The following is a 15,591-nucleotide window of genomic DNA, read 5'->3' on the forward strand; positions in this document are numbered from 1 at the left end:
TTGGCTGTCATATACACCAGCCCCGAGAATGGGTGATCATAAGGATTGGGACACTGCAAGCAGCTGCTCTAATGGGTGGGGATCCCACAGGAATTCAAGTATTTCTATGGACGAGCACAACGGCTGTTGGGGTGACTGTCAGACCAGTAGAGCTTCAATGTAGGCATGGGAGAGACAAAAGCAGTGGGCAAGAAATAAGGTGAATGCAGTAAGGCTAGAGATTAACAGAAGAAAATAATTTGGTTTTATCAAAGCAAGAAAAGCGGAGAGGTGGGTGGAATTTGTTCTCTAAACATTTATTTTTCGTAAAATTGTAACAGCTGGAAATAAGAACTTCGTCCAAGAGTGGAAATATTCCATTTAGGAAAGAAAAGGAAGGCTATATATACATAGAATGGACCTTTCACTACACATAAATCCTTAATCACTTGCATTTATATCAGATTTGCAGGTATGACAGTGTCAAGCTATTCTAGATTTGTAGAAAATATAGAAACTAGTAATATTATGAACAGGGGACAGCATGACACCAAGGGAATGATTTAAGCCAATAGCCATTCCAGTCATGTAAGGTAACAAGCTGTGACAAACATACCAGGTTCAACCAAGCCAGCATTCCTAATGGCTGCACTTACAATGGGCGAGAGCTTATGGCCAAGACAGATTTATGTTTCAAAATGGACAAGTCATAAGTCCTGTGCAGTGAATAGTCAGCCATCACTAGATACTGCAGCTTCCTGGCACTCCCAGTTGTCCTACAGCAAAGCATGTCATTAACTGCTCCAGTTTATAAATCAAAGCAAACTTTTGTATGCGTGTGTGAATATAAACAAATAAAATGGAGGGGGATAAGGAGGGACACTTGTACACACAATGATCCATAATTATAACTGTAAAGGGAAGAGGAGTAGTTCATGGTCAACGTGATGAAGGTTCTATACAAGAGCATTTCAGAACTACACACTGCGTGGATGGGGAAGGATCAGTTGGCTGGTTTCAGGGGAGCTTTCCGAAGGGATCTCCTTAGACTTGCAGTTGAGCTGCTTTTTCTCCTGGATGGAGATTCTACTTTCCACTGACGAGGCAGGGGCCCTCTACAGAAAGGAAACAATGACTGTTGGTTTATTTTAAAAAAAAAAAAAGACACTGGTATTAACTTTAGCCACTGGTCGCTAAGGCCTGGGTTGAACTTACGGCTTATCAGGTGACGTCAGACAGAGAACATCTTTTTGTTGATCTTGGGATCCTTTTTTTTCTGCAAGCGACATTTACAAGTTAAACATGCACATTTTATCCTCTCTCTCTCTCTTTTTTTTTTGGTTTGGTTTTCTTTTAAAAGTTAGGAGCATGAACATAACTTGCCTTGAGCTGAAGCAGGTGTGCGCGTCAGGCTGATGAAACTGACCCCAGCCCCAAAGGTCAAGTTATCAACGGTCTCTGAAGAAAACACACAGATCAGCAGTCAGCTTGTAATGCAGCCATAGGGCAAGACAATCCCTTCATACCCAACTCAAACAAGCATGCATGCTTCTTTCTGGCCCACTGAACCAGGTATCAGCTCATCTTTTGCATAGAATAAAGGCAATGCAATGAGATTGATCATCCTCACTGCCCACAGTCAAGTTTATACCAAATACTGATAGAACTTCTGCAAAAATTTCCTTCACACTGTATGCCTGGGAGTAGGAACTGCATCAATGACCCTAAACAAGGCAAATCCCTATCCCTTCCGGGTAGTAAAGTCATAGCCTGTGTTAGTATTTTCAGGTTTGCATGTGCTTCAGGAGGAAGATAGAGGCACATATTGCCAAGTGAATTAATAAAACTCTGTAGATGTTTAGCTAAAAGCCTAACTACCCCGTACAACTTGTTCTTTAATATTTAGGAAAAAAACCTTAAGTTCAAGTCGGTGTGAATAGTGGTTACTAGAGGAAGCTAGCAGCATTAGCAAAATACCTCCATTTCCTACAGTAGATCTCTACACTAATCCTTAGAAGTCTATATAGCCGGAAGCCAAAGAACTGGTCATTCAAGGCCATTCTAAAAGCACCAGCTGCCCTCTTGTCTTGGAAGCATAGAGCGCAAGCCTGTGCCTCAGTCTTCAAGGTAACATACATACACGTGTTCATGATAATCTGTTTTTCACTATTAGACTTGAAGGAACCTACATGCTTTGGGGGCTACCAGAGAGTTCTCCTTTCCTTAAATCTACAACTGCTTGTCCACACCATCTCATTCACACCTGATCGAGCTCCCCCTGCGGGACACTCACCAGACTGCTGCGTTTGAATCCAAAGACAGGATCCTGTATACTTCCTAATCCCACTGCATCGAGCATACAGACACTGTCTCTGGCCTCTCAGGCTCATTCTCAGGGTACTGACTTGCTGTCTGGTACCCTTAGGACTCCACAATCCAGCTGCCTTTGGCCATAATCAGGGAATCACCAAGGCATGCCATTGCTGTCCAGCTTTCTCTGTCTTGCCTGGATTGGCTTTTGACTCGTGAAACTGGCCTCTGAATTTCCTGACTTTATGCAGTGAAAGCCTTATCTTAAGGTAATGTGGTTTTCACATATGGCAAACGACTACACCTACCTCATTTTACTGGATGCTACAGCTTTTTAGTATAAGAGGGAGAGAGCGAAATGGCAAACAGAATTAACAACTACTCTTTCCACACCCCCTGTTTTTATTGAAGCCCTCCATAGATTATGTAGTGTTACCGCCAGTGTTTGCATTTACATTCCATAGTGAAGTAGTCTATTCTCTCCCAGGCCCTCTTACCCATTTTCACTGTCGAGAGCAAGCAATAGATGAGAGAAAGACCCAAGGGTGGCAGAGACTGATCTGCTAGCCAGCCTCTCAACATGTGAAGTCAGAAGTGATTTATAAAGAACTGCATCTGCAGAGTTTTACAAATGACAGACCAGAGAAAGAAATATGTTCTCCTCTGATCCTCTAACAACCAACAAGGCCCGGTGCCATCGTGCAGACACCTCAGTACAGATTAACTGAAGCAGCGATAATGCACTGTACAGCTTGTCACTGCTGAGAACACAGGCTGCCAGGAAACAAAGAAGGATTTTAGGCCTGGTGCCACTGGGGATTAACATTCTCCCCATTTTACAGCATATGGCTCTTAAGTGGAGCAGCAGCGCAAGCCCCCGAGACAGACATGCAGTCGATGAAGGAAAGATTTCGGCTCTGAATAGCATCCCAGTAGACAACATTTTATCTGCAAAAAGCATTAAGTGGTCAGGTAGCCCAGTGGACTGGTGTGATGTAGATAACTAGACAGACGGAACAAGCATACAAGAGTGGAGAATACACAATGGGTAAGGGTCAGATTGTCCATTAAATGTAACCAGTTGTCTGTGTTTGGCTTCTCTTTGCACATGGAGATCAGATATTTGCACATGTAAGCAGCCAGTCTGCTGCCTAAATGGCCATGCAGATATGTGAATACCCACTTTGTGTGCACACAAGGTATTTCTACACAACTGAGGTACAGGCAATTGTTCACACCTAACTTCAAATATTAAGCCAAAACTGTTTATTGACAGCCGACCTGTCATTGCTACAGTTAAGATGGAGTTTCCTTTATTTTTGTGGGGGAGGGTGAGGAAGTTGATCCCACACGCAGAGCGACTGGTATAGTATGTGCCCTAAAGAAATTCAGAAGTGGGAAAGGAAAAGGAGAGCAGACTAAATGGATTGATAAGGCAGCTCAGCACAGTAACATTTCATAGTCCCTTCTGCATCCATGCTCCAGTACATATGAACTGTACAAAAATGGGGCTCTGGCACTGTACTGCCCACCCAGGAACTACCACAGCGGTCTCCTCCAAAAGGATAACAGGAAGTGGACTGCCACATTTCCCACGATCTCTGCACGTGCTTGCCTCATTTAGATGATCAGAGGGATCTGGATTACAGACGCCCCCCTGATTTATGCAATCGTTCCGTTCCAGAAAGCCTTGTGTAACTCGAATTTTGCGTAAGTCAGAAACATATACCTATACGTTATGCAAAAATTTCCACAACTCGAAAATCCTATTTCTGGCTTATGGAACTTTTTCCCGTAAGTGCGAATTTGTGTAAGTTGGGTCTTGCGTAACCCGGGGAGCGTTTGTATTGCCATATGTCATTCGGATACTCTAAAGTCCTAAGAAATGAATAATCAACTGTCTTTTATTATCACAAAAGGGATATTGTGTAACCCACAGGAACTAGATCAGAGATGGCTCCAATAAATGGAAATTTTTCAAGGTCAGGTTTTGTGAGGCTGTAATTTAGCTGCCACAGACATAATGGGCAGAGAGACACTTATGAGTGACCTGTGTATCAGAGTTCTCCCAATTCATTACTGCTGCAGTTTACATAGCTTGTTTCCACAGCTGAGAACAAAACGATTACTGCTTCCCCAACACTCACTTCAGCTCTTATTTAGAGAAGAGCTCACTCTCTGAGAACACTTCATAGGTTATTAATACCACTTTATCAGATCCAAGCCAATTGTACAAAGATCTTTCTGCTATTGCAGCTCGTCAGCACCTTCAGTGATAGAACAGGTCTCGGCTGGGCCCTGAACTGGACTCTTCATCGAACCGAAGGCAAATGCCAAACAGGTATCCTTTCTACTGTGGTGGTACTCGGTTCATGCTTCAGATGATCACAGGAAGCAGCACTGAGCAACAGCACAGCACAGGCAGCCTGGGAGATGTAGGTCAGTCTAGGGAACACTCCAATCAGATGATGAGCCAGGAAAAACTAGGGCAAACTCCCCTCCTCAGCAGCCCAGAAGTTGGGAGAAAAAAGGAGCCACCATTCCCTCCATTCATCAGCCAGGAGCACAGACCCTATTATACACTGACTCCACACTAGGACGTCATGCTTTGGCTTTCTAAGACTTTCATTTGGCCACCACGGCAAAATAGCTATATAATAATCCAGAGATAAGTGGCTCTCCAGTAATGAAAGGTTGACTACCGCTGCACTACAGTGGGGGCTATGTTGGTGCATCTGTACAAACAAGGGAGTTCTTGGGCAGCGTGGAACATATGCAGTTGGGTTACTTACGGTCAGGAGTACTGATTGCACGGCCCACCAGGGAAACGTTCGCTCCAGTAGACTGTTGGTTTAGGCTACACAAAGACACTAAAAGTAACAAGAAAAAAAAAAAAGTTAAGGACAGAAAGCTGCTCCCCAAGACAGTTCTACAACCACACCACCTGCTCAGAGGTCTAAACGACCAAGTGGCTTCCACATTAAACCTGCTCTATAATGGGCAAAAGCCTGCTGCTGGCTGCTTACCTTGCTTGCTGTCGCTTGTGCTTGCTGGAGAAGAAGGCCGCCTTCCTCCTACACTTTTGCTGCGCTGCTTGTTACTGGCTTCCATGGCTTTCTTGGCAGAGTTCAGGATGGCAAGCGTGCTCAGGGACATCTGCCTATTGGGCAAAAGAAGCCACAAATGCTCTAAGGAGTTTCCTTCTACAAGTCACTCCAGAAGAGAAGATGTAGGGAAGATCTTGCTCACTCCCAACTCACTTTCAAATCCCCAGCAACCTCTCTCTCTCACATACACACACACTCACAGAGAACACAAAAGATAAGGCTATGGTGAAACAGCAGGGTCTAACTACTGCTGGTATTCACATTGTTGAGCTGAGCAAAGAGAAGATGTCAGGCAATGCAATGGCTCTGGAGCCTTGACACACTACCTAATGCCTGTCTGCACAGCATCATTCTAACCTACTGTAAATTTGCAATCCATACCTGGGTCTAAATGGCTGCTGTTTCAAAATGCCAGCTCTGGGTGTAGTAAACCCAAATGGAGAAGGGGAAGCAGGAGATCCAGACGACGAAGACCGTCTCTCAGCAACAGGTGACTGGGCTTTGTTGTTGTGGCAGCTAGGAGGTACCGCTGTGTCTGAACTTGGGGACTGCTAGGGAAGAGAAGGGGAAATGGGTTTGCCATAATTCCATTGTTTAATGCATGTAATTTACATGACTGTCACACACACACACACCATATCATGTTATGTATACGATGTGTCTGGTTAAGACGTGCCAAGGAGCAGTATCTACAGGCCAAGATTTTCAAAAATCACTTGAGAGTCTGGATGCTCAACCTGACATCTTAAAAGAGGTCTCAATTTCAATGGCAGGAGTTGAAAGTCAAGCGCCTTTAACATGTCATGTTATGTAGTCAAAAATTGAGGCGCTAAGGATCACTCATCACTTTTGAAAGTCTTGTCCTACAAAATCTGAAGAGACGTATAATTTAGCTATTTCTAGTCAAGGGTGAGTTCCTTCAGTAGTGACACAGTTTCCTTCACAAGGAGTAATGTAGGGAGAGAGGTCCCTATCACAGAAGGAGCTGTGAGAAATACAGCTGCCAGTTCCTCAACACCCATTGAGAGAAAGAACTTTGCCAGTTAGCAAAGGACTGGCCACAGCCAGCAAGTTCAAATGGATCCTCTCAAGTTAGACCTGCAGTTTTGGGTTTTGTACAAAAAATGTTCTCCCTAACTTTTCAGGCTGTGTAGACAAAGGTTTCTGAGAATATCTTGCAAACAAACATTGCAGCATTGTTCTAGTACAAAGAGAACCAGGAACTAAAATTGCCTAGAAAGTGAAGTTGAAACTGACGAGTGATATTTTGACTGTGGAAGTACAGAGCAATGCACATAGTATATTAGATTAGAAGATCTGTTTGAATTTATGGATGTGTGAGAGGTACGGGTTTTTGTCTGGATGGGGTTTTTAAAACTGTTATCAATGCCTCTAAAAAAATAAAGCCCTGGTCAGCAGGAACTATTGTGGTAAGAAAGATAGAGGAAAACCAGGCAGGTGGTATCCACTGGTTCTGTAGCATGATCTATAGCTATAAGCTGTATGACCACTGGGTGCTATTGCAGCATACACCTTACTCTGGTGGAAGCCAATACCTGTATTGTGTTCATGACATTGAGGACCTCTGTCTGACCTTCTCCCATCTCTCTCTCCCTGGCCAGTTGCTCTTCATATTTCTTCATGTCATACTCCAGCTCAGCTGCCAGCTGCTTGTCTACCGCAAAGAAGTCTTTGATTTCATTCCGATAATCTTGCATCACTTCCTGGAAGACACAACAGTCAATTTATTTTACTTCCCCATCTTAAAATCTCAGCTGACCAGCACTTACTGCCCATGTTCACATCATAGCTCTGAAAGTCCAAAAGAAAACGCTAGTTGGGACAGCAGAACTGTTTCTGTTTAAATGAAAGAGAGAGTCTATCAAAGAGGTCTACCGCTGATTCATGACTTTATAATGCTACTCATTGTTATGAACATTGAAGGTTTCTGCCCACTCCACAGAGGGAAGCCTTTTACTTAATGTACGCAGCCCTCTTCTGTACTCCCATCACCACCAGAGCAACCTGGCTATCGGAAAGGAATGGTTTACCCTACAAAGCTGTACAATACGTTTTACTGGGTTTCAAAACCTCCTCATATGGTGTTAAAGCCATGCAGTGGGACTGGAAATAACAGCAGGAACAGGAAAAATATACTCTGTTGTGGGCAGGATTGGGTGGGTGGTAACTTGCACTAAATCAATCACCAGTTTGTCATAAACAGAATTTCAGCACTGTGAAGTAAGTTTGGTTTTTTTAAAAATAAAGGTTTTAATACTTAAATTTAAGCAAGGGATAAAAAGAGAGACTCGATGTCTATAACAACAGGAGTTAAAGTATTTTTTACATGGTTTAAGCAAGATTTGTTTTATTTTTTTAGTGGTAAAAATTGTATCTGAATTCCCTGTGTGTGTGTGTGTGTGTGCGCGTATAAAAATATTTTAGAAACTGACAATTTTTTGTTTATTTTTTTAGTAGCACGTGGCAATCTGTCTCTCTTGTGGCATTTGTAAGATCTAAGATTTTTGCCGGGGGAACAGAATAAAAATGCAAGAAACAATGCAGGAGCGGGTGGGAGTGGATACTGTGGGGCAGGACAGGAGTGGGATTAAAAAACAGCCTACGCAGGGCTCTACCTTGGGTTCTACTTCTGGCCACACTTCCAAATTCGCAACCTGAGAGAAAATCACAAGTCTTTCCTTACCCGGAGATAGTTCATGAGGTCTCTCAGAGCTGGAATCCTAGTCTGTTCCAACAAAGACTTCAAAGAAGTGATTATTGGGATGATGTTTTCTATGAAGATCTTCTTCTGAACCTGTAGTTTAAACAACACACAAACACTTAACATGACAGAACAAGGGATGGTTCATTTCATTCTTATGTAGATAAATGGCCCCTAAACAATAAACGAGTAACAGCTTAATATAAGCACACATGTAGTGTAGTGATGGTTTCACTTTATCCCAATCCATGATCTGCCTTTTACGCTGGTCCACGTCAGTCATTCTAATGGCAAGTTGCTGACAGATGCATCAAAACCTATCATTAACTTCAAACGCTTCACCCGTCAGTGTCTCTTAGAGCCAAACTGAGCCACAGTGTAATTCCATTGATTTTAGTGGAGTCCTGTCTGTTTACACCAAGTCTGAATTGGGCTCTTGAACTAGGGAGAAATCATTTTAAACATGTTAGTCGCCAAACTGCTAGCACATTCTAATTCAAATTGTCTGTTCAAGTGTAGGTAACCTTCAGAAATCAGCACTCCTTTATAGGACATTTTCATTTTGCAACACATGCTGCTTGCACAGATTCACTAGCTGTCCCCAGATCACAAGGAATATATGGGCATATAATCTGGGGAGATGGGTGGCAGTCCCTACTATAGATCAATGACTTTACTCAAGATTGTCCCTAGCTGCAGGTTTCGATTTCATTCAGTGCTGTGCCCACTCTTCGCACTGCATGCCAAGTGGTACTCACTTGTGAGATGAGTTTCTTTTGTGCTGCCTGCATGACAGCATTGGCCATGGCGATTTCATCCTCAACTGGCTGGATATCTTCATCTGGTTTAGATCTCATAGCAGACAGTTTGATCTCTTTGCAGCTAAGGACTTCAAATGTATCTGAGAGCAACTCATTGGCTTCCATGTCCAGTGGGAGGATGCCATCCACAAAGCATGCTGTAAGAGATCAGGAGGGAGGAAGATTTTTATTCCCAGAACCATGCTGCCAAACATAAGCCAGGGCAGAAGGGTCCCTGTGCTGCACCCAGAGGCTAAATCGATGCAACTGGCTCATCATAGGATTTATTTTTACAGTACTCATTCTGTGCCAAAAATGATGCCCCTACCCAGGATGTTCAGGCTGATTTTAGAAGTGATGTTGAACCTTTGCTCATCTGTAAAATGCTCTAGCAGGAACCTGTAGATCTGCATTCTTTTTCCTTTGTTATCTTTCCCCTTCAGAGAAAAGAGATTCTTCTCCCTGTATAGATAAAGACATTTTACCTCAGGCTAACACCTGTAATTCCATGTACATAAGTAACTAGACTAAATCTAGCAAGAAACATTTGAATGCCACCTTAAAGGTCTAGAAACCTACTGCATATCACATACCCACACATACTATTCAGAAGTCTCCCCCATGGAAGGTGCCGGGGGAAGGCAGAGCGTTGTTACCTTAATATGAATTATTCTTAGGATTTTATCTTTCATTGCCGCGCACTATAAAAAGTGACCAAGAAAGCTTTGCTCCAGGCCCAAAGACTGCATGCCCAGCACCACACTGATATTCACATGCAACTCCCATTAACATTAAAAGAGAGGTGGCCAAATATTCACTGACCGCTCACTCTGGGGGAATTTGTTGTACTTCTCGTGTTTCTCATAGCTGTTGAAGTGGAAAATGCACTCGATGAAGTGTTGGGAGAACATGACTGGATTCCTCTTCAGTAACAAGTGCACCAGGCAGAACTCCCCAAACCTGGATACAGAGTTGAAAAATTAGAACCACCAGAAAACCTCTTTCATTCTGGGGGCCACCTCCTGAATTATAACGAGGTGTCCTGCTAATTCGGCAACCCCACAGGTTGTACTCAAAGGGCATGGCAGAAACAGACTCTGGAGAATTAAATCTTCCTCAATACAACATTTAACCCTTTCATAGACTCATAGACATTAAGATCAGAAGGGACCATTATGATCATCTAGTCTGACCTCCTGCACAATGCAGGCCACAGAATCTCACCCACCCACTCCTGCGATAAACCTCTCACCTATGTCTGAGCTATTGAAGTCCTCAAATCATGGTTTAAAGACTTCAAGGTGCAGAGAATCCTCCAGCAAGTGACCCATACCCCATACTGCAGAGGAAGGCGAAAAACCCCCAGGGCTTCTTCCAATCTGCCCTGGGGGAAAATTCCTTCCCGAACCCAAATATGGCGATCAGCTGAACCCTGAGCATGTGGGCAAGATTCACCAGCCAGATACCCAGGAAAGAATTCTCTGTAGTAACTTTCTCTCCCACATCAGGGCTTTGAGAAAGATGCTGAACTATTTACTTTAAGCCCCGTTTTCCCCCATCCAGAATTGTGCTGAAAAGCTTTCAGCATCTATGGTGCACATTTATTTCTCTTTATAATTCAACACAGTTAAGAGAGAGAGAGAGAGAGAGAAGTAACTTTGATGAACAATAAACCAGGCATAACATTTTCAATAACTCTTGGCCTTGTCTACACTATGGGGGGAGATGGATCTAAGTTACGCAACTTCAGCTACGTGAATAACGGAGCTGAAGTCGACATACTTAGATTTACTTACCGCGGGGTCCACACTACGCGATGTCGACTGCAGACGCTCTCCCGTCAACTCCCCTTGCACTTCTTGTTCAGGTGGACTACAGGAGTCAACGGGAGAGCAAGCTGCGTTTGACATCGATCGCCGTGCGTTGATCCCCGGTAAGTGTAGACAAGCCCTATAGTGACTTCCAAGCCTAAGTCCTGTTTTAAAAAGTGACAGACACTTAGGAGACTAAGGCCCAGATTTTTAAAGGTATCAAGGCACTGCTGCACCCAGCATCACAACACCTAGCTGATTTAGGAGCCTACATATTTTCAAAAGGGATTTAGGTACTTAGAGTAATTACAGCTTTAGCCTGGACAATGGTCAGTTGAGTTGATAATACAAGATTCTGTTACAAACAGAAGGCTTCTTCATCCCTCTCAGCCTGGTACATGCTGTTGTGGATCAAGACAGTAGTTTAAACAAACAATGACAAAGGTTTTGCAAGCTCAGTGACCTTGGATTATGTTGACTGATGAGATTCAGGTTTGACTGGGAGTGGGAGTGGGAGTTTGGCCGCACACAAAAGAAGGAAGAAAATTGCCTTGTGGTTAAGGCACTCAACTAGAACTCAGAACAACTAGATTTAATACCCGGTTTTGCCATAAACTTCCTGTGTGACTTTGTGCAAATCACTTAGTTGCTCTGCGCTTAGGTTCCCCATCTATAAAATGGAAAGAGGAGTTTCTCCTACTTCACAAGGGGATTGTGAGGACAAACACAGTCATGTCTGTGTCATGCTCAGACATGACTGTGATGAGCACTATGAGAATGTGTAACTACAATCTCATTTCAAAGCTACCACCCAAATGGCAGCTGCTTCTAGGGACAGGATGCTAAATTGGAACAACAGGACTCAAATGCTGGAAAAGATATGAAAGCCTGCTCAGATAAAGGTATTTTAGCAGAGCATTGTGGGGACACAAGATCAGAGGACCAGGAAAGCTAAAGTACTGAACTGGAGGGTCTCGGCTACAGCGAAACGCACAGGCACAGCTGTATATGAAAGCTTGCATAGTTCTTACTCACATTAGATCTGGCTCTTGCCAATGCTGCTGGCTGTCCACAGCAAGCCAAGTTGAGGGGCAAAACAGTACATTCCATGATACATTAGACTTTTGCAACAAGCTGTCCCATGTCCTTGAAACAGACTTTAACTTATGAATTCAATTAACTTTGCAGGTCCACTTTTTGGTTTTTACACTAGAGGTCTGGGCAGAATTTTCAGGAGCTGCTGAATGGGTTGTGCATGGAAAAGTCATAAACAACACTTAACTGCTTTTACTTCCTATCAAGAAATACAAAGGATGATGCTCACTCAGGAAACACCTGTGTACTGGGAAAATATTCAGGGAGTTTCCTGGACTGAGTTATCATCAGTGATCTGACCAATGGACAGCAGCTGAGGCCTGGCCTGAGGCACAAGGGACACCAACAGGTGGAGGCTAGGCATGTTTGCACAGTAGTAAAGCATTCACAAGGGGAATAGATTGGAAAAAAACCTCTGGCCTGGAAAAGGTTTTGGTGCAGGGAGCTCTTACGCATCACTTACTCTCCGATGTCATGCCTTCACCATATAATCTGGCATTTTATAGTAGTTTACATTCTGCCCTTTGCTATTCTGGGAGATCAGAAACACATTCACTGCAGAAAGTTTAAAGTCCTTTACCCATATATACCTGGCTTTAGGTATCACCTGAGTTCTCTGAATTCTACGGAAAGGAAGATGGTATTTGCTATGTATGTGTATAGTGTGAAATGCAAAGGGTTTGAGATCTATCCCTACACCAATCCAGTGGTCAGAACTACAGGTTGCTTTAGTGAAAAACACTTGCATGAAGGTAAGCCCAGGGAGGAGATAGGGGAGGGACAGAAATAAAGCTAAAAAGCATCTAGGTGGAACATGATTTTTAAACATGGTTCATAAGAGTGTGTGGGGGGTGGGGTGGGGGGGGATCCTAACAACAAAAATTGTTAGACACTCATTTTGTCTAGACCTATGTTTAAAAAGGGATCTACAAAGGATTTTTAAAAAGGGCCATGGGGCACTTTGGCTTTATTTATGATACAGCCATAAGGCCTATCTTTTTGGGAAGGGGAAAACGGAGGGGGTTTCTCCTTGCTTTTTTATATATGAATTTCAGGTTTTGTCTGCCTTAGAACAGTGTTGTCTTGAGAACTAGCAAAATGCCAGGACTGGAAGAAAAGATATTACCAATTAAAAAATGCAATAATATATATTACCTCACCTACCTTGTCTCTAGCATTGCAAGAGTTAGAGAGTGAAACCTGAGCTATTTAAGGGGAGGGATTTTTATCATCAGCTCTCTAACTCTAGTTATTAACATTTTAGACATTTGTTAAAGATTCAGCTACCCCCATTCCACATATGAAAGAGGGAGAACTCACAGACATGCTCTCTGACATCCAGGAGATACACCTGCACTACCAGGGTAGACCAGGCTTGCTGTTTCTCAGTTAGAAAGCAAGGAGAAACTTCTCAACTCCCCCCACCACATTTTCCCATGCCTTATTAAATCAGAAATGGGAAAAAGGGCAGAAGCCATTAAAAAAAAAAATTCCCTGGCAGCTCACCTTTAAATACATTCCCTAAGCAAGTCCTAAGGGCCTCATATAGTTCATCCCCATTTGAGCAGGCTGCCCATATTAATAAGTTTGATGTGCAATTGTTACAGATGTGATTTAAGGTAAGAATTCGAGAGCTAAAATGAAGGCTGAATCATTCAGTCAGCAGCTCAGCAGGCCGTGCCGAGCAATTGCAGCTTATATAGTCAGTGAGACTCTGCACTGACACCATGCAGGCGAAACCCAAGCACGTTATGGTGAGGTAAGAAGAAAGCTTGACGCTTTGTTATGAATCACTGTGCTTTGGGAGACTACTGGAAGTCAGGCCATTAACCCTATTTGAACCTGGGGTGAAGTTCACTATTCCAGATGTAAATAGCTGTGTGGGCACTGAAACAACGCCGATCATTGCCCAAGCAAAACCTTTTCATTCGAGTACTTTAAATGGGTCATTGGAAAAGAAAATGTTAACTGCCTTAAAAAGGAGCAATTATCAGGTCTGTAGGGTTATTTTACTTCCCAGAAAGTTAATAATTAGTATTGATCTGAGAGAATCGGTAACTGTGCTGATTCAAGTGGTATTTTGTTTCAAGGATTCAAATTGAATTCAATCTACTGTACAATAAAACAACAGGAAAAGCAGTTAATGTAGAGAAGCAGTAGTTACCTTCTGACATGCCTATGACTGGGGTGTGTCTAAAGTCATCCCCCTTGCTTCTCCCCATATCAAAAGTCACCAGTTATGTGCAACAGAATAAGCACCTGACAAATTAGCTTAATTGCCAAGATAGTACAAAGCAGCAGCTGAAAATCAAAGCACGTATAATGTTCTACTTCCCAGAACTCAGAAAGGGAAGAAAACTAAACAAAAATCCAATTTTATATATTTTGCAATGTTAGTCGTTGCAAGACCAAGAGCTGTATGTCAATCCCAGCCTGGAATAAAGGGTTTTTGTCTGTGTGCACCTGCTGAATATAAATGCCCAGAAACCGGCTCCCAACAGAAACTGTTATTGTTCCATACCTAAAGCATTGTGAATACGATGCAGCAATGCCGCCACCTACTGGGAAGAGCCAGGATTGATTATAAAAGTGCTCATGAACAGGCCCAGACTGATGGCCCTGACTGTAATCCTCAATTTATTTGGAGTAAGCAGGAACACTGGCAGCAGTTGGGCAAGCTTCCGCTGCACGCATCATCTACCCATCCATTCCCTAGAGGAGTAACCTGCAAGGGAGTTCATCTCTCCACGCCCCACTCAGTCACTGCCCTTCCTACTGAGACAGACAAGGGTCCTTGTCAGTACCAAATACGGTGGAGCTCTATATTAACACCTATACAGTAAGAACTAGACCAGAACCACCAAATTACTGCACCAAGGCCAAAACGGGTGTCAGACAGTAATAACTTATGGTATCTTTTGAACTACATTTGGGTAAAATCAAGATCTTTAAGCCCACAGAACCCAAGCAATTCAGATTTCAGATTAATTCTGCAGGATCCCTGGTATCAGTATCGCAGGAGATCTTCAAGCCATGGTATGATGTTTAAAAGGAAAATGAATAACAACATGCAAAAACAAGTTAGAGTATTGAACTGTAACCTAAGTCTACTATGTAAAGTGGGAGGGCAGTTTTTAGAACACCTGTTTCAAAGTTCCCATTCCCACATGTATGTAAATCAAGGCAAGATAGAAAGGGCAGAGCTGCCCTGTAGTCAGTGCCACCCTAGGGTACTCCCTTGTGGCCTGATGTGTCCTTTCTGGCACCCTACCTCAGTTTCCTTCCAGTTTACACCCAGAATCTTTAATAAATTCAAGTCCAGGAAGAAGGAATATTAAATATCATCTGGTTCCCTAAAGAGCCCTTTTGACCTCCCCTTAGTTTCCAGGTTTCACAGCTCTACATCCAGGGGGACTGTGTTTTAAATCCTGGCCTCTATGGCCTGCGAACTCTTCTCCCCTCAAGTTCAGGGGTTGCATAGCCCTCCTTCTTGGGGCCTGTGTGCTGGCTGAATTCTTCCTCTCAGCAGCTCCTCCTTGACCGGGCCTGGAACCTACTTTTGAGTCACCCACTCAGTCAACTCAGTCTCTTGATCCACCCCAAGTGGGCCTAATAACTCCAAACACCAGGCAACACTGGCTTGGGAAAGAGGGGAGTCTTGCCCTGCCTGTTCTATAAAGCAGACTTGGGGCTTTAAATGAACAATGATCTGGAATGGCCCTACATCCTCCCTCTCCTAGACACTAACGGCTTCCCTGGACCCTCTT

General features: G+C 43.4%; 1 protein-coding gene across 1 annotated transcript in view; it reads right to left on the bottom strand.

Annotated features, from left to right (window-relative positions):
• Window positions 1–415: 415 nt before the first annotated feature.
• The window catches only part of NCAPD3 (non-SMC condensin II complex subunit D3), a 53,499-nt gene continuing 38,323 nt past the window's right edge, over window positions 416–15,591 (bottom strand). Inside the window, exons 25-35 of the mRNA XM_077839717.1 lie at window positions 9,741–9,878; window positions 9,247–9,380; window positions 8,877–9,076; window positions 8,101–8,211; window positions 6,953–7,120; window positions 5,778–5,947; window positions 5,316–5,449; window positions 5,082–5,159; window positions 1,363–1,437; window positions 1,195–1,255; window positions 416–1,094 (exon numbers count right to left, since the gene is read on the bottom strand). Of these exons, the coding sequence (XP_077695843.1) occupies window positions 983–1,094; window positions 1,195–1,255; window positions 1,363–1,437; window positions 5,082–5,159; window positions 5,316–5,449; window positions 5,778–5,947; window positions 6,953–7,120; window positions 8,101–8,211; window positions 8,877–9,076; window positions 9,247–9,380; window positions 9,741–9,878 (1,381 nt within the window). The 3' untranslated portion in view covers window positions 416–982. The remainder of the gene's footprint in view (window positions 1,095–1,194; window positions 1,256–1,362; window positions 1,438–5,081; window positions 5,160–5,315; window positions 5,450–5,777; window positions 5,948–6,952; window positions 7,121–8,100; window positions 8,212–8,876; window positions 9,077–9,246; window positions 9,381–9,740; window positions 9,879–15,591) is intronic.

This window comes from Eretmochelys imbricata, chromosome 22 (genome assembly GCF_965152235.1).
Source record: "Eretmochelys imbricata isolate rEreImb1 chromosome 22, rEreImb1.hap1, whole genome shotgun sequence".
In the NCBI taxonomy this organism is placed as follows: domain Eukaryota; kingdom Metazoa; phylum Chordata; order Testudines; family Cheloniidae; genus Eretmochelys; species Eretmochelys imbricata.